Raw genomic sequence first — 20,436 nt, forward strand, 5'->3', positions numbered from 1 at the left:
TTTCCTGAGTTCCAAAGGGCAGAATCAAGGGAGCTGCTAATCAAGGGAGGAGCCATCAAGAAACCACTTGATTAAAGAGATCAGAGCAGCTCATCAAGATGAGATCACCTGAGAAAAGGTGCACACACCCTAATCTTGTCAGACACCCACCTTGGAGTCCCTGTTATAAAACCCTTTATTCAATCCTCCTGGGTTGGCCGTCAAGGGGGACAGGCAGCTGTGCCATCACCACCGCCACCGCCGCAATGGACGTGTCCCTCATGATCCGGCGCGGCAAGACCACCATCTTCACTGAAGCCAAGGAGTCGAGCACCATGTTTGAATTGAAGCGCGTCATCCAGGGTATCCTGAAGCGTCCGCCGGATGAGCAGCAGCTGTACAAGGATGACCACCTTCTGGATGACAGCAAGACACTGGGCGAGTGTGGTTTCACCAGCCAAATAGCACTGCCTCAGGCCCCAGTGATTGTGGGGCTAGCTTTCAGGGAAGATGAGGCATTTGAAGACGTGTGAATAGAGCCCTTCTCCAGCCCACCCGAGCTGCCAGATGTAATGAAGCCACAGGACTCAGGAAGCAGAGCTGACGGACAAGCTGTGCAGTAAGACCCCCGCCTCAACTGCCCCACTCTCCCACTAAGAGAGATTTGGGTGTCTTTAAAACAAATTCTCCTGGGTTGGGACACATAGTTTTTCACGGCAGAAGCCCTTTGCCTGGTGATGTAATAAAGCTCTCCTTATCTATTTCACCCAAAACTGAGATTCTCTTTGGCACTGGTATACAGGGAAGCTGAACTTTCGGTAACAATGGTCAGTTCAGTCAGTCAGTTCAGTCGCTCAGTCATGTCCGACGCTTTATGACCCCATGAATCACAGCACGCCAGGCCTCCCTGTCCATCACCATCTCCCGGAGTTCACTCACACTCACGTCCATCGAGTCCGTGATGCCATCCAGCCATCTCATCCTGGGTCGTCCCCTTCTCCTCCTGCCCCCAATCCCTTCCAGCATGAGTCTTTTCCAATGAGTCAACTCTTCCCATGAGGTGGCCAAAGTACTGGAGTTTCAGCTTTAGCATCATTGCTTCCAAAGAAATCCCAGCATTGATCTCCTTCAGAATGGACTGGTTGGATCTCCTTGCAGTCCAAGGGACTCTCAAGAGTCTTCTCCAACACCACAGTTCAAAAGCATCAATTCTTCGGTGCTCAGCCTTCTTCACAGTCCAACTCTCACATCCATACATGACCACAGGAAAAACCATAGCCTTGACTGGGCGGACCTTAGCTGGCAAAGTAAGGTCTCTGCTTTTGAGTATACTATCTAGGTTGGTCATCACTTTTCTTCCAAGGAGTAAGTGTCTTTTAATTTCATGGCTGCAGTCACCATCTGCAGTGATTTTGGAGCCCAAAAAAATAAAGTCTGACACCGTTTCTACTGTTTCCCCATCTATTTCCCATCAAGTGATGGGACCAGAAGCCATGATCTTCGTTTTCTGAATGCTGAGCTTTAAGCCAACTTTTTCGCTCTCCTCTTTCACTTTCATCAAGAGGCTTTTTCATTCCTCTTCACTTTCTGCCATAAGGGTGGTGTCATCTGCATATCTGAGGTGATTGATATTTCTCCCGGCAATCTTGATTCCAGCTTGTGCTTCTTCCAGTCCAGCGTTTCTCATGATGTACTCTGCATATAAGTTAAATAAGCAGGGTGACAATATACAGCCTTGATGTACTCCTTTTCCTATTTAGAACCAGTCTGTTATTCCACGTCCAGTTCTAACTGCTGCTTCCTGACCTGCATACAGATTCCTCAAGAGGCAGGTTAGGTGGTCTGGTATTCCCATCTCTTTCAGAATTTTCCACAGTTTATTGTGATCCACACAGTCAAAGGCTTTGGCATAGTCAAGAAAGCAGAAATAGATGTTTTTCTGGAACTCTCTTGCTTTTTCCATGATCCAGCGGATGTTGGCAATTTGATTCTGGTTCCTCTGCCTTTTCTAAAACCAGCTTGAACATCAGGGAGTTCACGGTTCACGTATTGCTGAAGTCTGGCTTGGAGAATTTTGAGCATTACTTTCCTAGCATGTGAGATGAGTGCAATTGTGCGGTAGTTTGAGCATTCTTTTGCATTGCCTTTCTCTGGGATTGGAATGAAAACTGACCTTTTCCAGTCCTGTGGCCACTGCTGAGTTTTCCAACTTGCTGGCATATTGAGAACTCCTTATTGCCAAATTCAGACTTAAATTGAAGAAAGTAGGGAAAACCGCTAGACCATTCAGGTATGACCTAAATCAAATGCCTATGATTATACAGTGGAAGTGAGAAATAGATTTAAGGGTCTAGATCTGATAGATAGAGTGCCTGATGAACTATGGAATGAGGTTCGTGACTTTGTACAGGAGACAGAGATCAAGACCATCCCCATGGAAAAGAAATGCAAAAAAGCAAAATGGCTGTCTGGGGAGGCCTTACAAATAGCTGTGAAAAGAAGAGAGGTGAAAAGCAAAGGAGAAAAGGAAAGATAGAAGCATCTGAATGCAGAGTTCCAAAGAATAGCAAGAAGAGATAAGAAAGCCTTCTTCAGCAATCAATGCATAGAAATAGAGGCAAACAACAGAATGGGAAAGACTAGAGATCTCTTCAAGAAAACTAGAGATACCAAGGGAACATGTCATGCAAAGATGGGCTCAATAAAGGACAGAAGTGGTCTGGACCTAACAGAAGCAGAAGATAGCAAGAAGAGGTAGCAAGAATACATGGAAGAACTGTACAAAAAAGATCTTCACGACCCAGATAATCATGATGATGTGATCACTAATCTAGAGCCAGACATCTTGGAAAGTGAAGTCAAGTGGGCCTTAGAAAGCATCACTACAAACAAAGCTAGTGGAGGAGATGGAATTCCAGTTGAGCTGTTTCAAATCCTGAAAGATGATGCTGTGAAAGTGCTGCACTCAATATGCCAGCAAGTTTAGTAACAATGGTAGTTGCTGGAAATTAGCCCTCCAGAATGTGTCAAGAACCTACCATCTAGGGCTTCCCTGGTGGTCTAGTGGTTAAGAATGCAGGGGACAAGGGTTGCATCTCTGGTCCAGGAAGATCCCACGTGCCTTGTGGCAACAACTAAGCCCATGTGCCAGAACTACTTAAGTCTGGATGCCTAGAGTTCATGTTCTACAAGAGAAGCCACTGAAATGAGAAGCCCATGCAATGCAATGAAGAGCAGCCCCTGCTTGCAGCAACTAGAGAAAGCCTGAGTGTGGCAATGAAGACCCAGTACAGCCAAAATATAAATTAAAGAAACAAAAAACAAACTTACCATCTAGAGTGTCAAGAAAAGTCATTCATGGAGAAGAATCTCAATGGAGGCATCCTGAGAGAAAGCCATCCAAGATGGGGAGAATTTGGGGGGTGCTGGGTGGTGTTGGCCCCTGTCATGGCAGGACTGGGGCTCTGGAGGAGCTACATGAGTTGGAACCGTGGTGCTGGAGGAGCCATCTGCACCGCAAGAGCTGAGCGCTAAGGAATCCATGCACACTGCAGGAGCCTGCTACAAGAGTACACTAGAATTGTTATCACCAAAACGGGAGTTTCCTTGGTTCTTATCCCAACCCACTCCAGTACCCTTGCCTGGAAAATCCCATGGATGGAGAAGCTGGTAGGCTACAGTCCATGGGGTCGCAAAGAGTCGGACACGGCTGAGCAACTTCACTCACTGATCCCCCAAAGGAAAGAATTCAATCAAGAGACAGAGAGTCGTTGTAAATAGCAAAAGTTGTATTAAGCAAAGCAGAAGTACAGTCCAAACAGAGAGAGAAAATGAAGAAAAGCAGGCTGCCTGGAAACAAGAAGCCACCTGCAACAGGGTCAGATTGGTTTCTCAGCGTGGTGGCAAGTCCCTCTCTCTGTCCTGCGTTATTTGACTAAGCTGATTGGCAGCTTTAGGTTGTGTAACTTTCCTCCTAGTGCACAGGCACTTACCCACAAGCACCCAAGTGGAACCCATCATGGGGAGGAGTGGGTGGGGCAAAATTGAAATGCTAATTTACTACAAATACAATATAATGAACCCCGGGTTACTTTGAGTCATCTTTTAGGTCTTGGTGCACCTGTGCTGGCAGGTTTTATCTTGTTTGGTCCTGATAAGGCTGAAAACTTATCGGTCCTTGATCACAAAAAGGGAAGATCTTGAGGTGTGTTTTGATCACCAGTGTGGGGTGGGGGTAGGGAAGGCAGAGAGAAAGATGACCCTGTCCAGGATGGGGCAGGCACCAGCTCATGTCTGACTAACTACCTAACAAAAGGAGAAGGGAAACCCCTTCCTCCTGCAGTTACTCTCCAGAGCATTCAGTTGACAAAAATTAACATTGTGCCAGCTGGTAAAGAAAAAAATACTCAAGTGGTCCACCTCAATTTTTGCACAGCAAGCAATAAAGGGTGAATTTGGAGTCAAGAGGCAATTAATTGGGACCTGGCACAGACTCCATCTAGAAATCAACACAGCAAGGAAGGTTCTGAAAGAAGAAAAGTATATTCAAGTCCGTTGCCCATTTTTAACCAGTGTTGTGTTTTGGTTCTTGTTGTTTTTCATATATGCTAGATATTAACCCCTTATCAGATATATGATCTGCAAATATTTTGTTCCATTCTGTAAGTTGCTTTTTCACAACTCCTGATAGTATTCTTTTTTTTAAAGTCTGTATTTGTTTTTAATTGTTTGCATCAGGCCTTAGCTGCAGTGTGCAGGATCAAGTTCCCTGACCAGGGATTGTACCTTGGCCCCTTGCATTGGGAGTGCAGAGTCTTAACCACTGGACCACCAGAGACATACTGCCCATGTATTTACATTTAACAGGGATTTTTATGTCTTCATATGACTACAAGGTACTGTCTAGGATCCTTTCATGTCAACCTGAAGGAATCCTTGTGGCATTTCTGGTAGGACAGGTCTAGTGGTAATGTGTGGGAGAGCGGTATGGGTGGGGGTTTGGACAAAGGTTGTCAAAAGATATAAACTTCCAGCTATAAGACAAACAAGTTCCAGGGATGTAACATACAATACGATTAATATAATTAACACTGCTGTGTATTATATACAAAAGAGAACAAATCCTAAGAGTTCCTACCACAAGGACAAAAAATGCTTTGCTATGTCTTTAATTTTGTGTCTGTATGAGATGATACAGATGTTTACTAAATTTACTTGGGGTCATCATTTCATGACAGTGTGAAAGTGTTAGTCACTCAGTGGTGTCGACTCTTTGCAGGCCCATGGACTGTAGCCCAGCATGTTCCTCTGTCCATGGGATTCTCCAGGCAAGAATACTGGAGCGGGTTGCCATTTTGTAAGTCAAATGATTATGTTGTAAACCTTATATAGTGCTCTACACCAAATATATATCAATAAAACTGGAAGAAAAAAATGTATATTAAGGTATATTCATGAGGGAAATAATTCTAGTTAATAAATGTACAAGAAATTATTGAATTTTAAAAATTACCATCTCACAGCACCTAATGAAATAATAACAAATGAACACAACAGCAAACAAAAAAAGAACCATGGTTGAAACTATTAGACTGCAACTATTAATGTTGAACTATACAATTGCAGGGATAGGCTGTCACCACCTGAGCCCACTGGTCACTAAAATTGGGGCAGTCACTAAAATTGTGGGTCTCCCAGTGTGATGCCAAAACACATCACCTCCTAGGAAAGTGAATCTGTGCATGAACCCACCTCTAGAATCAACCTCAACTGACAAGATACGGGAAAGAGGAACAAGTTAAATGACATCTCAAGGAAGCAGATAAATCCATAAAGTGGGGCATTTATTTACAGGACGGCTGACCCAGTTTTTGCAACAAGTCATGTCAGGGCAAAAGGAAAAGGGCAGGGGCCCGCCCTGTATAAGAAGTGACTTAATAACAAGCAAATTTTATCTGTAGATTTTTAAATGTATTCCAAGTTGTATGTTTCCTATTGTCGTTTAGACATCGAAATTATGTAAGAAATAGGTTGAGTGTTTTAGAGCTGTATATTGAGATGCATGCTTCCTAGGTGGCTCAGTGGTAAAGAATCCGCCTGCCAAGCAGGAGACATGGGTTGGATCCCTGGGTCGAGAAGATTCCCTAGGGAAGAAAATGGTAGCCCACTTCAGTATTCTTGCCTGGGAAATCCCATGGAAAGAGCAGCCTGGCAGGCTACAGTCCATGTGGTTGCAAGAGTCTGACACCACTTAGTGACTAAACCACTGGATGCACAGGAGTAAAATAACTTAAGATCTGTAGCAGAGCAAAACAGAAAGGGATAAAGCAAACCAGACAGGATCTTGATAACTGTGCAAAAGCCCCCCTGTGAGGGGCTATGAGAGTTCTTTGTTCTATTTTCATTTTTGAGAATGTCTGAATATTTTCATTAAAAATTCTAAAGAGTTTTTTTTTTTTTAAGAGATAATGTGTGGGAGAGTGGTATAGGAATAAACATTAGTTTGTCTCTTTCTCAGTAGCAGGTGTAAGACACGAGGGTGGAAGAGAAAATCCCCTGGGTGTTTTATTAAAAACACTCTCCTAAGACTTGCTCATTTAAGGAACTACCAAAATTGCCCTGAGCTCGGTATGTAGGCCACGCCCCACCAGGGACACGACTTTAGAGAGCAGGGGAAAAAAACTCAAATTGGCAACTTGGTCACTGACAGAAACTCAGCAAGATCAAATATCTGAGGCCCTTTTCTTTTTCTTTTTAAGTAGAGAATTATTTTCCATCTATTAAAAAGAAAAGTCCCCAGGGGGGATGGCTGCAATATTTGTGGGAAGAAAATTATCTGCACTAGTTAAACCAAACGCAAACAAAAGCATTCTTGGCAATAATGCCCTGAGAGCAGCGTTTAGGGAGACAGTAATTAGGCAATTAGACCTGGGAGTCGCCGCAGAGCCTCGGGTGCCGCTGGATGTTAATGACTCCTGCTCCGCGGTGCGTCCGCCCCCGGCGAGGAAGTAAGCCTGGCCTTTTCTCAGCGCCGAACACCCGGCCTGATTCCTCTAGCCTCTGTTGCTCTCCGCGAACATCCTTTCCCCCATGCCCGCGGGGCTGGACGTAGCTGGGGCTGGCGGGTGGGATGCAGGGCGCGCGCGGCTGCGCCCCGACTCGGCCCTCACTCCCGAACTGCCAGAGCATCAGGCTATCACACCAGCGTCCCCTGACCACAGTACTTGGGCACCCGCGGATAATCCGAAATTGCCGCGCGTTTCCTGGCCTTCCACCAGGCAAGGTAACTTTCCCTTAATTGCTCGCTTAATACTTATTTCCTACTCCTTATCAAACACATGGACTATGGAAAGGAAAAAGAACTAATGTATGTCCCTAGCAGCAGGAATACTTTTAGCATTCTGATGCATTTCCTTTTAATCTAGATGTGTTTTAAAAATATATTACTGGGGGAATTCCCTGCTGGTCCAGTCGCTAAGACTTGGAGCTCTCAATGCAAGGGAACGGTTCATCCCTGGTCAGGGGATTAGATCCCACATGCCAGCGACACATTCCACATGCCGGCCACGAAGGTAGAGGAGCCGTGTGCTGCAACTAAGACCCAGTGCAGACAAACGAATGGATCAATTTTAAAGAATACGTTTCTGGGATACCAGAGGTGTTATTTCAGAACCCTATTTTTTATTTTGCATCATTACTGCGCAAAGCTTCCCTTTTACCTCAGTTGGTAATATGCTTGCAATGCAGAAAACCGGGTTCGATTCCTGGGTTGGGAAGATCCCCTGGAGAAGGAAATGGCAACCCACTCCAGTATCCTTGCCTGGAAAATCCCATGGACAGAGAAGCCTGCCAGGCTACAGTCCATGGAGTCGCAAGAGTCCGACACGGTTTAGCTATCAAACCACCATTACTGAGCACTTAACTCATGTCATCAAATAACCTGACAAAATGCTCATTGTTGATCACCCCAACTAATGCACAGCCCCTTCACTATTGATAGTTGGCTAATTTCCCACTTTTGACCGACTTAAACGAGTCTTCGATTGGGTTTGCCAAATGCCCCTCTCCCACTGAGGGTTTACAGAACTGGATGGAGAAAAAGGCCATGGTTCCCCGGACTGCGTGCAGCGCAGAGGCCTCACGCCGGGGAGTATCCCAGCTCTGTGACGTCAGCCCTAGGCCACACCCCCTCCAGCGAAGCCAATCGAAGCGCGGGGCGTGGCCCTTCAGAAACGCGCGCGCCCGCCCGAGCGGGCGAGCCGGCGCGATGGACTCGGCCGTTCCCACTGTCCAGCCTCGAGCCCAGCCACCGCCACCCGACGTGTGTCCGCCGCTGGGCTCCGAGGAGGAGTACTATGACTGCCCGGATTACTACTACTTGCGCGACTTCCCAGCCTGCGGGGCCGGTCGCATTAAGGGCCGGACGCGGCGTGAGCGAGAACTGCGCACCAACTGGCTGGTGCCCGGCGGCCACGAGCGCAAGATCGCGCAAAAGCTCCTGAACAGCCAGCGCAAGCGTCGCCAGCGCCAGCTGCAGCCCCGGCCGCGCACCCGTCTCACCTGAGCGCCGGTGCGTGCGGGCAGCCAGCGGCCCGGGCCCCGCGGAGCCGTGCGATCGCCCGGGCGGCGCTCCGATCCGTCCCCTGCGACTCGACTCGGCACAGTCGCCCCCTTCTGAGGCTGCCCTGTAGCCAAGTGGGCCCCCTAAACTCCCAGCTTCTCTCCCGGCTGCGGTTAGAATAGTGTAAAATTATATTTTGGAAATTTGTAGTTGGGTAGACGGGGCTAGGAAACGCAGAAAACATCTTCCTAAAAATACAAGGAAGGGATTTAATGGCAGTGTTTATGCACGGACTAAAGAGAATAATTGAATTTTGTTTTTTGTCTGGTTTTCTACAGGATACCCATACCCAAAGGACCTGATATAAGTATTTTCTCTGACTCCAGCTGTAATTGTGGTCCTAAGGGGAGCAGTCCATGTTGGTCAGCAGAACTTCTTTTCAACATCGCTTAAGTTTACTGCTTCAGTATCTTTTCCTTACTGATTGTTAAGTAACATCCAAGTGGGTATGCCTGCTTAGGGTTTAGGGTTTTTCATTAAAAGTGAGCAGCAAGAGTGGCATTTTAAGTCTTCTGGTGTTTTTTTGGTTAAGTTGTTATGGTAATTTGTTTCAAGCCCACAGATATTTGAGTTCTTAAGTGTAAAGAAGTGACACAGATGAATACAGGCAGAACAAAGATAGGAATTTGTACAATAAGACTTTAACTCAAATGTCACCTAGGACTGTGTACCATTAATATTTGTTTGTCAGAATAGAAGTATTTTAAATTTAAATGGTGTATGCTAGGTTCTCGGCACTACTGGCCCACAACAATCCTTTGAAGTGAATGCTATCTCCATTTTACAAGGGATTCTGAGGCATAGAATTCAAGTAACTTTCCAGAGGCCATACAAGTTAGAAGACATAACAGATACTCAAAAACATTCACTCTTCCCACCACCACCATTTTCATCAACTGTAGACATCCTTTTGTGGCTCAGAACCACCCACAAATTCCAAGTCTTAGAATTAAAGATTATGCGAGTATGGGAGGGTCCCTTTCCAGTCTCTTCAGCCTGCATCCTGTCAGGCCTTTGCACCCAGTGGTGAGTCCCTGTTGACGAAAGAAGGGTGGTGTTCTGGAATGAGCAACCTGAATTTTATTCCTAGCGATGGCTTTTCATTGACCTGGCATTCAGCAGACTTTGAGTGGTAACTACTTTCAACTTCTGCCAAGCTTCAGGTTTCACATTTGTAAAATGGGAATAATACTGGGTTACCCTGCCAAACGGAGAAGGCAATGGCAGCCCACTCCAGTACTCTTGCCTGGAAATTCCCATGGATGGAGGAGCCTGGTGGGCTGCAGTCTATGGGGTCGAGAAGAGTCGGACACGACTGAGCAACTTCCTTTTCACTTTTCACTTTCATGCATTGGAGAAGGAAATGGCAACCCACTCCAGTGTTCTTGCCTGGAGAATCCCAGGGACGGAGGAGCCTGGTGGGCTGCCGTCTATGGGGTCACACAGAGTCGGACACGACTGAAGTGACTTAGCAGCAGTAGCAGTACCCTGCCAAACTGATTATTGATAAAGTATATAAAACATCTAACACACTTAAGGGCTTGGCACATAATCGGTGCTCAATAAATGGGAATTATTTTTAAGTTTACAGAACATGATCCCTCTTTTTCCTCTCTTGTCAGGAGGCCTTAAGTTCTTTCACTCATTAATTCTTTTAAAATGTCTCCAACATTCAGGCAGTGTGGTAGGAGTCCTGGCTTTGGAGTAAAATGCCTGTATGGACTTGGGCAAGTTGCTTAAACTCTATACATCTGTATCCTTACCTATAAGTTAGGAATGATACAGTACTTACTTCAAGAGTTCTTGTGAAGCATAAATGAAATAATGCATATAAAGCTCTCGGCCTGATACATAACAGGCAAGTAGTTACTAATAATGTTCCCATCACCACTGTCTTACTTAGCATTCAGGATTTGTTTTCCTTACCCTTAGTCCCCCTCTGCTACATCTCAGACATGGCCAGATTAATCTTCCCGAAGATCATTTTAATCATATAAAAACCCTCAGTGACTGCTGTAACCTTGTAGGTTAAAAAGCTTAGAAGCCTTATATTGTGCTGGAAATCATCTATTGGATTTTCTTAAATTTGTTTCTCACAGCTTCCAAAAACACACTGGTTCTTGACACAGGTCTCTGTCCTCTAAACTCACCATATTTAATTCTTCCTCTTCATTTAAATCTGTGCTATCCTACTCAGGGTGCCCTTAATCAATTTTAATTGTTCTACAACTAGTGTCAGCTATACTTAAAAGTGCCACTTTTCTCCCTGAAGCCATCATTCACACTGAATATCCATTCCCTTAAAATCCTTTAGAACTTCATATAAACAACACGACAACTTGTTTTATAGTATTTTGTACTTTTAGATCATCAGTTAAACTCATTCATTCTTTTTTGTCTGGTATGTGCAAGGCACTATAATCATATACATAGGTCTTAGTTATCCAAACACAAAACTACATTTACAGTGTATGGACTTCCCAGGTGGCGCAGTGGTAAAGAATCCAACTCCCAATGCAGGAGACACGAGTTCGATTCCTGGGTCAGGAAGATCCCCTGGAGCGAGAAATGGTAACCCACTCCAGTATTCTTGTCTGGGAAATCCCATGGACAGAGGAGCCTGGCGGGCCACAGCCCATGGGGTCGCAAAGAGTAGGACGCAGCTGAGCAACTGAGTACACAGTGTATGGACCTTAGTGTCTTAAACATCTCAGTTCCTTGCAATTTCTGCTGTAAAGTACAGCATACCCAGATAGACATCAGCTATGTTAAAGCAACCCGTAAAGTGTTCTAGATTTTGCCCATTTTAGATAGTAGAGCTTTTAAAATTCAAATATGGTCACTGTAGAAATTATGTGTATTGGTTACATATAGCTGTGTAACAAATTACTATCTTAGCTTCTGTGGGTCAAGAATTTGGAAGTGGCTTCGTAGTTCTAGCTCAGGGTCTCTCACAAGGTTGGAGAATTTAATTTGGCTCCACCTTTTGAAGGGAATGTCAAGGAATTTGAGGACATGTTTTAAACCACCAGGGTAGGTTTATTCATTGTGTGTCCCACTGTAGACAAATCAGAAAATAGACAGGCCAAAAAAGAAAAAAAAAGGAAGCAGAGACAGCAGTATCCAATGGATAACATCACTACTAGGCTGTATATAATTCCAGTTTTGAAAATATATATGAACTTTCTCAAAATACATATTGTATATACTATTTTATAATCTGCTCTTTCACTTAATATTTTGTGAAGACAATTCTCATGTCAGATATTCTTCTATAACATTTTAAATGGATGCCTAACATTTCATCATATGTAGGTACTAGAACTTATTTAACTAATTCAAAATACATTGCAAGACACTTAGGGTATTTCAGGTTTTCCCTATTTTGTTAAGTCAGCATCCTTATGGCTAATTTCTTTCACATTCACAACTTCTGAAAATCCCTAGATATATTTATGGAACAAAGTCTGCAAAGTTTTAAAGCTTCTGCTATTTATCTTAGCCTTCAGGGTATTCTTCCCCTTACCCTTTGTCTCCCTCTGCAATCGTTAACTGCAATCATCAAGAGTCCATTCAGCCAAATGTCTGTATCAAATATCTGTAATGCCTGCAAGAGTTCTTTGTTCAAATTTTGATTACTGTTTAACTGCATTTGTGCCACTGCCTCAAGACAACCAGTGTTGTCAGCTAAATATATTTTATACACACACAATATGGTCTTTTATCTCCGTTTCACACAAATAATAGCACTCAATTCTGCCATTTGCTTTTTTTCTCTTGACAGTTTATCTTGGAAATCATTTCATATCAATATACAGAAAAACTTTTTTTTTTGTAGCTTTATATAACTCTGTTTTTCCAGTAGTCACGTATAGATGTGAGAGTTGGACTATAAGGAAAGCTGAGTGCCGAATTGAATTGATGCGTTTGAACTGTAGTGTTGGAGAAGACTCTTGAGAGTCCCTTGGACTGCAAGGCAATCCAACCAGTCCATCCTAAAGGAGATCAGTCCTGAATGTTCATTGGAAGGACTGATGTTGAAGCTGAAACTCCAATGTTTTGGCTACCAGATGCGAAGAGCTGACTCATTTAAAAAGACCCTGATGCTGGGAAAGATTGAAGGCAGGAGGAGAAGGGGACAACAGAGGATGAGATGGTTGTATGGCATCACCGACTCAATGGACACGAGTTTGAGTAAACTCCGTAAGCTGGTGATGGACAAGGAGGCGAGGCCTGCAGTACATGGGGCCGCAGAGTCGGACAGGACTGAGCAATTGAACTGAACTGCTATTGTGTGAGTGTGCCATAATTTTTTAAATCTGTATTCTACTAACAGAGATTTAGACTGTTTTTAATCTTTTACTATCACAAAATAACCTTGTAGAAACATCTAATTTTCTCTCCTCAATTTAGGAATGAATGATTTAGCGAGGTAAAATTAAAACTGTCTCTGTTTTGGTCTGCATGCCTGTCTATTCAAAGCTCTCCTCAGTCTAAGTGCTTCTGGTCCCAGAATGTCCTTTATAAATAAGGTTCCTAAAGCAATTATCCTTCAATTAAAAATAAGTATATAAATAAGGTTCCTTTCTCCCATCTCTTTTTATGAATTATCCAAAGGCAAATACAAGGGCTTACCATTTACAGTTTTCATTTCTTTTAAGAAATTCTGTGAAAATAAAACTTTGTTTTTCACAATTTTTTTTTTTTTGCATTATTTACCCCTCAGTTCCACAAACATTCTGCTGTTGCCAGAAAGGCTGCTTTAAACTCTGCCACCTCTGGTGAAAGGGGGAAATTTCTGACTGACATCCAAGAAGAAATGGAGGTTCTACCTCTGCTTTCTCTCCTCCATAAAACCCATCCCATCCCAAGGGCTTTTCCACAAAGCCCGCCATGAAATGCCATTAGTTCACTTGTCCCCTACTGCAGAGGCACTAAAATATATGGTTAAAAGAATTTTCCACCAAGTATCACTGAAGCACAGATCCTTGGGGCCTTTGCAATTGCTGTTCTCACTGTCAGGAAAGCCTCCCCACTTCCTTAAGGACTACGTTCAAATACTGCCCCTTCAAAAAACACTCCTGCCCTCTCTGACCCCTCTCTATACCTCGCTTATCTTGCTTTTGCTTCCTATTACCACCATCTAATTAATGTAGGTGTTTGTGTCTCGCCTCTATGAATTTAAACTCCATGAAGGTAGTCTTGTTTCCTGCTCTGTTTCCAGAACCTAGATAGCACTTGGGAGATCATTCAGAACACCTTATTTCATTATCAGTGAACGAATATCATTCCACTTACGGGCACAAGTTCTACAATACATATGAAGGGATTCGGAAATGTGTGAAATAGATAAAAGGCATTACTACTGTCTGAATTTAACTTTTGTTTACTGGATGAACAGACAAAACACAAGTAGAACCAACTCGGCTCTGTCGAAAAATTGTCCGTTTTCCTAATTTCAGTTCTTATTATGTGCCCACACTGTGCCTCAAAAAATATTTACTCAAATGAGGAACTTAATGGTGAGAAAGGTTAAGTAACTGACCCAAGGTCCAGGGACAACCACGCCAGAGGTCTGACTCCCTCTCTCAAGGTTGGAGCTGACCTACCACATTAATAAGCAAACGTTTGAAGATAAAAGCCACGGTCCTTGTGCCCTAGGAAACGGCTGTGAGTCGCGCTAAGCTCGGACAAAGTTTCAAAACCCACGGCCACCTCCGGTTTTCTAAACAGTCCTGGCGCCGAGCGTCTGACGTCAACTGCTTGCGACGAGGCGCAGCCGTGACGTCCTGCTCTTCCTGTGACCTTCAGACCCGCGGAGCAGTCGGAGAACGGAAGGCCTGTGCGCTGATTGGCCGCGCGCTAAGACCAGCCCCGCCTCCCAACTTCCGCTCTCGCTCTTCGCAGAATCCGTCAGGGTCTCCGAGGCTCCGGCTTGTGGACGTCGCTTAGGAGTGCAGTCAAGATGCCTCGTGGAAGCCGAAGCCGCACTTCCCGCGTGGCCCCTCCTGCCAGGTGAGACTACCTCGGGGTTTGGGGTCCTGCCCGTGCCGTGTCACAGAGGGAGGTTGTGTTTTGCCTTGGCATGGCGGGGCGTCTACGGGCGGGGGCGTCCGAAGTCCGGCGGCGTGGGCCTTTCTCCGGTCGCCGCAAACTGGCTATGGGGCTTTGGGTAGCTTTCCCGTTAGTGCAAACTTCCTAATTTCTAATGTTCATGAGTTATTTCTTAACATATTTTAGAGTCCACTTTGTGTTAAAACATGCCAGTTCTAGAAAGTGGATATTTGTAAGTGTAATCTAGCTGAAACGTCAAAAATAGCAACAATAACAATTTTTTAAAAAGCAGAAAAAAGATGGTATAAACAGGAAAATCATCGTATCTCAGTTCAAGTAAATAACCTTTAAGCACCTTCCATAAGCAGTGAGCGTTCCAAGGGCTCAACCCAGTATCCCGTGGCTAAGGTCTCACGTGTGCATGACGTTTTCCGGTTCATAAAATACTTGTAAAATATACGGTCAGTTGCACCTCCTGATAGCCTCAGAAGGTAGGTGTTTTCCTGTTACAGGAACAAGGAAACTGAAGAAGCAGAATAAGGGACTTGTCCAAGGTCATGCAGAGGTAGGAGATAGATGTGCCCCTGGGCCAGGCAGCTGGTATTTGTCAAGTGGGGTAAAACTGAAGCTTTATTCTCGCCCTGATACTAAGGACAAAGCTAGTGGCAGAAGCTGAGCTCTGCTGAAGTGAAGAGATAAGGTGTCCATTCCTGAGGTCAAGGAAAACTTCCCTCTCTGCACATGGGCAGGAAGGCTCCGTGGGGGTCAGAAAGGGAGGGTGAGCCACCCCGTGATAAGTGTGGAATATACCACAGGCCTCCACGATGCGATCCATCTTAGCAAAAAGTTGCACACGCATCTTGGGGAGGGTCCTAGGAATAGTCACTGTGTGAAAAAGGGACAAGATAATTGGCCAAATATAAACAAAGACCCTGAAGGGCTGTCCTGTATAAGTGATTTAAATCACCTCTCTACTGAGTGCCTCATTCAGGATGGTGGCACTCCTCTCTGGGTGTGTATTTCTGCCTAGTTTCTGACTTAAGTTAAACTTTATACCTGTTCTTATAGTTTTTGCCCCCTGGGAACATTTTTGCTTTCAAACAGGGGAAGAGCCAGGAACTCTGCATCTAGCCTCCAGCCCCAAGTGGTCTCAGTTGAATTCAGTTGCTCAGTTGTGTCCAACTCTGTGACCTCATGGACTGCAGCACGCCGGGCCTCGCTGTCCATCATCAACTCCCGGAGTTTACTCAAACTCATATCCATTGAGTCGATGATGCCATCCAGCCATCTCATCCTCTGTCATCCCCTTCTCCTCCCACCTTCAATCTTTCCCAGCATCAGGGTCTTTTCAAATGAGTTGGTTCTCATTTGGCCATCATGTGGCCAAAGTATTGGAGTTTCAGCTTCAGCATCAGTCCTTCCAATGAATATTCAGGACAGATCTCCTTTAGGATGGACTGGTTGGATCTCCTTGCAGTCCAAGGGACTCTCAAGAGTCTTCTCCTGGTAGTTTAGTGGTTAGGATTCCTGATTTTCATCCAGATTACCCTGGACAGGTTCAGTCTCTGGACAGGGAGCTAAGATCTCTCTTCAGGATCGCTCACTGCTGTCCTTCTCTATGTATACAGAAGCAAGGTCTCAGTTTTCTGGTGACAGCTTCCAAAGATTTAGCACAGTAGCACATTGCTTCTATAGACTAAGGTGAATTGTGTTCAAACAGTGTATTAGGAGTGTAGAGAAGTTCAGTAATGGAAAGATGGTGCTATCCAAAGGAGGGGAAACCACATTTTTTTGTGAAGTTAGACCAGATACTGGATACCACCTGATCAGAAGTAATAAACTTTTGATCTAGCCTTAACTGAGGGAAGCTCACCCAAGGAAATAATCTAAAAAATGTACAGAGAGTATAATCTATGTGAAAGATTTTTAGAGCGGTACTGGACATATTGGGTGGAGGTTTAGTCGCCAAGTTGTGTCCCATTCTTTCGACCCCATGGACTGTTGCCTGCCAGAGTCCTCTGTCCATGGGATTCTCCAGGCAAGAATACTGGAGTGGGTTGCCACTGGACATTTTAGTGAAATAAAGATATCCAGATGTCCTGCAGATGGGAAATCACTGATTCTAGTGTAGGTATGACAGTCCAGGCAAGTCAGTTCCACTTGTTGGGTTTCAGTTTTCCAGTCTGTGAAATGAAGGAATTGGACTAGTTTATTTCCCTAGATGACTGTCCATCTTTACTCAGTTGTTAGCTCCCTTGACGGTCCTAAAATTGAAACATCCCAGAACATGCTGCTCTCTCTTAGTATTTTTTCCTTAAAGCTCACTTGATCCCTCAGTAGAATGTCAGCGCCATAAAGGCAGAGGGGTTTTGTCTCATGAACAGTTACATCGATTTTTATGAAGTTTTGGGATAACTGTTCTTAAAGATACTATAGACTTTGTGAATACATGGAGATGGTTGCAAATAAACAGGGAAGAGAAGTTTATACTCGGTGATTACAACCTTAACAAAAGGTTCAAGAGAGGAAATGATGTAAATAGCTTAGGGAATTATGTGCTGTGAAGTTTTCTTGTATGTGTATCATATTTTAAATTATCACTTGATAATTTAAAACCCTGAGGTTTATTTTAATACACAAGCGTTGTTTGTTTAAGTTGACAGTTTCCCAACCTGGCGGGAATGGGAACGTACTACTTTTTGTTCCTTTCTTTCACAGCCGCGCGCCTCAGATGAGAGCAGCGCCCAGGCCAGCGCCCGCAGCTCAGCCACCAGCAGTGGCTCCACCGTCTGCCGTCGGCTCCCCTGCTGCCGCTCCCCGGCAGCCAGGCCTGATGGCCCAGATGGCAACCACTGCTGCCGGTGTGGCTGTGGGTTCTGCCGTCGGCCACACTCTGGGTCACGCCATCACTGGGGGCTTCAGTGGAGGAAGCAGTGCTGAACCCGCAAGGCCTGACATCACTTACCAGGTAAGACTTGGGACAGCGTTCTCTTTGCTGGTGTATTTTATGAGAAAATCTAGTTGTTTGTAGGTTCTTATGTGTTGGCACTATTTCCACATGTGGAAAATGGTTTATCAAGAGCCATATTTGGCAGTTGAGTTAGTGCCTTAATTAGGCCAGCATCAGGGAATCCTGTACACATGGTATTTCTTCCCAAGTTGTAGAATTGTAGCAGTTCATCCTGATGCACTGTCAAGCAGCCCCTTTCCCCTTATTTTAAATGTTCTGGGGAGTTCCCTGGTGGTCCAGTGGTTAAGACTTAGCTGTTTCATAGTCATGGGCCCTGGTTGAGTCCCTGGTTGGATAACTAAGATCCCACAAGCCAGGTGGCCTGGCGTAAATGAATGAATGAATATAAATATATATATTTTTTCCCGGTCACTCTTAACTCATCCAGACTCAAACTTAGTTAAGTGTTTAGAAATCTTTTTTGTGACTCCAATGCTGTCTGATATCTTTCCTAATATTTGCCACTGCCCTTCTTTCTGACTTGTGAATTTTCTCCTCTAGGGAGAGTGGGCATATACGTCATTGTATTTCTGGTGTACTTAAAGCTCTCATTCCTCTATTTTTCTGTAGTAATCCCATTTTTTCCTTCATGAAACATGACTGAACCATTGATCTTTAGATGCCCAAATAACCACTTTGAATTATATCCTGGTTTGTGAATCTTTCTGATTACGACTGGAATTTTTGTTACAGCTCATTTCTTTCTGCCTTTAAATTTCTTCGTGTTTCATGTTATGAAATAGGAACTTTAATTTGCCTCTGATTCTAGTTCTGTTCCCCCAGTTAACCTCAAAGAGTGGCTGTTTCTCTTTGCTGGGGTGTAAGTCTGATTTCCTTTTTTAATAGTCCTAAATGTTGCGTGTTTGCAGGAGCCTCAGGGAACCCAGCCGGCACAACTGCAGCAGAATGGCCCCTGCTTCTATGAGGTGAAACAGTTTTTGGAGTGTGCCCAGAGCCAGGGTGACCTTAAACTTTGTGAGGGTTTCAGCGAGGTGCTGAAACAGTGCAGATTGGCCAACGGTAGGTGACCTCTCAATCCATGATTGAACTTGCATCTGTTTAATTCACGGACTGGTACTCCTGGACCCTGTAAAACTTAAGGAGTCTGTGTTTGATAAATTAAACTGACAAATTGGAGGAGATTTTGTTTACTCTAAAAATAATCTTAACAAGGAGCTGGTCCAGAGATCTCTAGTCATTATCTTACCTTTTGCCAGTTACGTTCTTAGTCTGATTCTTCCTTAAGCAGATATAGATTAGTGTGCCAAGATCTCACTGTGGCTATTGCATAGCCTTAGTGCTGATTTCACCGGAGTCCAGAAATGTGCACAAGATTTGATGGAGCATTGTCAGTCTACACACCCGCCTTGAGAGAAGACAAGTTTATTAGATCCCTTTGTGGGACTGTGAGCTTTACACTCCTTGGAATGTTGGCAGTCAACTTATTCTCTCCCTTTTTTTTTGTAATTTCCTCCTGTTAACCTAGGAATTCACCATCTATTAAAAATGCTTGTTTTCATTTTCCTTCCTTCATTTATGGCAGCAAATATGGCAAAAGTTAATTTTTTCAGGTGGTTGAACTGTGGTATTAAGAGATTTCATGGCCAGGTTTTATCAGAAATCTATGGTGAAGCTCCGTCTAATACCAAAGTGACTATACTTCTGTTTCAGAACTCTGTGCAGAGAAGGACATACACCCTCTCTTTTTTCAGTTGTGACAAGTGTAGAGTTGAAGTTTGGTTGTGGCAAGATGCCTAGGGCTTCCCTGATAGCTCAGCTGATAAAGAATCCTCCTGCAATGCAGGAGACCCTGGTACTATTCCTGGGTCGGGAAGATCCCCTGGAGAAGGAATGGGGTACCCACTCCAGTATTCTTGGACTTCCCTGGTGGCTCAGCTGGTAAAGAATCCATCTGCAATGTGGGAGACCCGGGTTCTCTCCCTGGGTTGGGAAAATCGCCTGGAGAAGGGAATGACTACCCACTCCAGTATTCTAGCCTGGAGAATTCCATGGACTGTATAGTCCATGGGGTCGCAAAGAGTTGGACACAACTGAGCTACTTTCGCTTCACTTCAAGATGCCTTAAATGCTTTCTTATGAAAGGAACTAATAACCTTGGATTTCATCCCTCCTTTTATCATTTGGAGGACTTGTGCTTTATTGAGAATATGTAGCTAGTGCTCTTCTAACAAACCTTTTCTATTTGCAGGATTAGCTTAATCAAGAAGTTCCAATTGAAGACATGATATGAAAAATCACCTCTCGTGACCATGTTGATTTAGCCTTTAAAGTATAATTAGTAGTGAAGATGTGAAGTGTGAGACCACCTGTTAAACCTCTCTTTAATCATTAATAGCTTTTGTGCTTCACAATTGCAGTGGAAGAGGGTATTGTCACTATATAGAAGTTCATTGAGATGGTATTGAGTTTGGGATTGGGCAGAAGAGGCGGTTGTGGCCTCTTAAGCGTGCTTTTCTGATGTTATTGTTTGTGAATTGATTAGAATAAAATGATTTTCTTTCTAGTCACTTTTCTTTTTTTCTTAAGTAGAAGGTTATAAATCACACATGCTGAACACAATGGATTTTGCAGGAAAACACAGCTGTCTCTACATGTATATAGTTAATAGTCTCTGGGTATTAAAGCAGCAGCCACCTGGTTGCTCCCCAGCAAATGTGCTGCTCCTTAAACAGGTTTCAGGTGCAGTACTGTCCTAAATCAGGAGAGTGATAAAGGAAATGTGGGAGCAGAGCCGTCATACATGCCGTCTCCA

The 20,436-nt window shown here is 44.2% G+C and overlaps 2 protein-coding genes and 1 pseudogene across 2 annotated transcripts; all 3 read left to right on the top strand.

Moving 5' to 3' along the window:
- Nucleotides 1-245: 245 nt before the first annotated feature.
- LOC128043870 (elongin-B-like) lies at nucleotides 246-602 on the top strand (annotated as a pseudogene).
- Nucleotides 603-8,245: 7,643 nt separating this feature from the next.
- NUPR2 (nuclear protein 2, transcriptional regulator) lies at nucleotides 8,246-8,972 on the top strand. The gene is made up of 2 exons (XM_052636356.1): nucleotides 8,246-8,548; nucleotides 8,878-8,972. The coding sequence occupies exon 1, from the start codon at nucleotides 8,246-8,248 to the stop codon at nucleotides 8,540-8,542; it is 297 nt and encodes a 98-aa protein (XP_052492316.1). The 3' UTR covers nucleotides 8,543-8,548; nucleotides 8,878-8,972.
- A 5,488-nt stretch (nucleotides 8,973-14,460) lies between these two features.
- Nucleotides 14,461-20,187, top strand: CHCHD2 (coiled-coil-helix-coiled-coil-helix domain containing 2). The gene is made up of 4 exons (XM_052661647.1): nucleotides 14,461-14,614; nucleotides 17,372-17,621; nucleotides 18,533-18,683; nucleotides 19,873-20,187. The coding sequence occupies exons 1-4, from the start codon at nucleotides 14,565-14,567 to the stop codon at nucleotides 19,881-19,883; spliced, it is 462 nt and encodes a 153-aa protein (XP_052517607.1). The 5' UTR covers nucleotides 14,461-14,564; the 3' UTR covers nucleotides 19,884-20,187.
- Nucleotides 20,188-20,436: the final 249 nt, after the last annotated feature.

Source organism: Budorcas taxicolor, chromosome 2 (assembly GCF_023091745.1).
Source record: "Budorcas taxicolor isolate Tak-1 chromosome 2, Takin1.1, whole genome shotgun sequence".
Classification (NCBI taxonomy): domain Eukaryota; kingdom Metazoa; phylum Chordata; class Mammalia; order Artiodactyla; family Bovidae; genus Budorcas; species Budorcas taxicolor.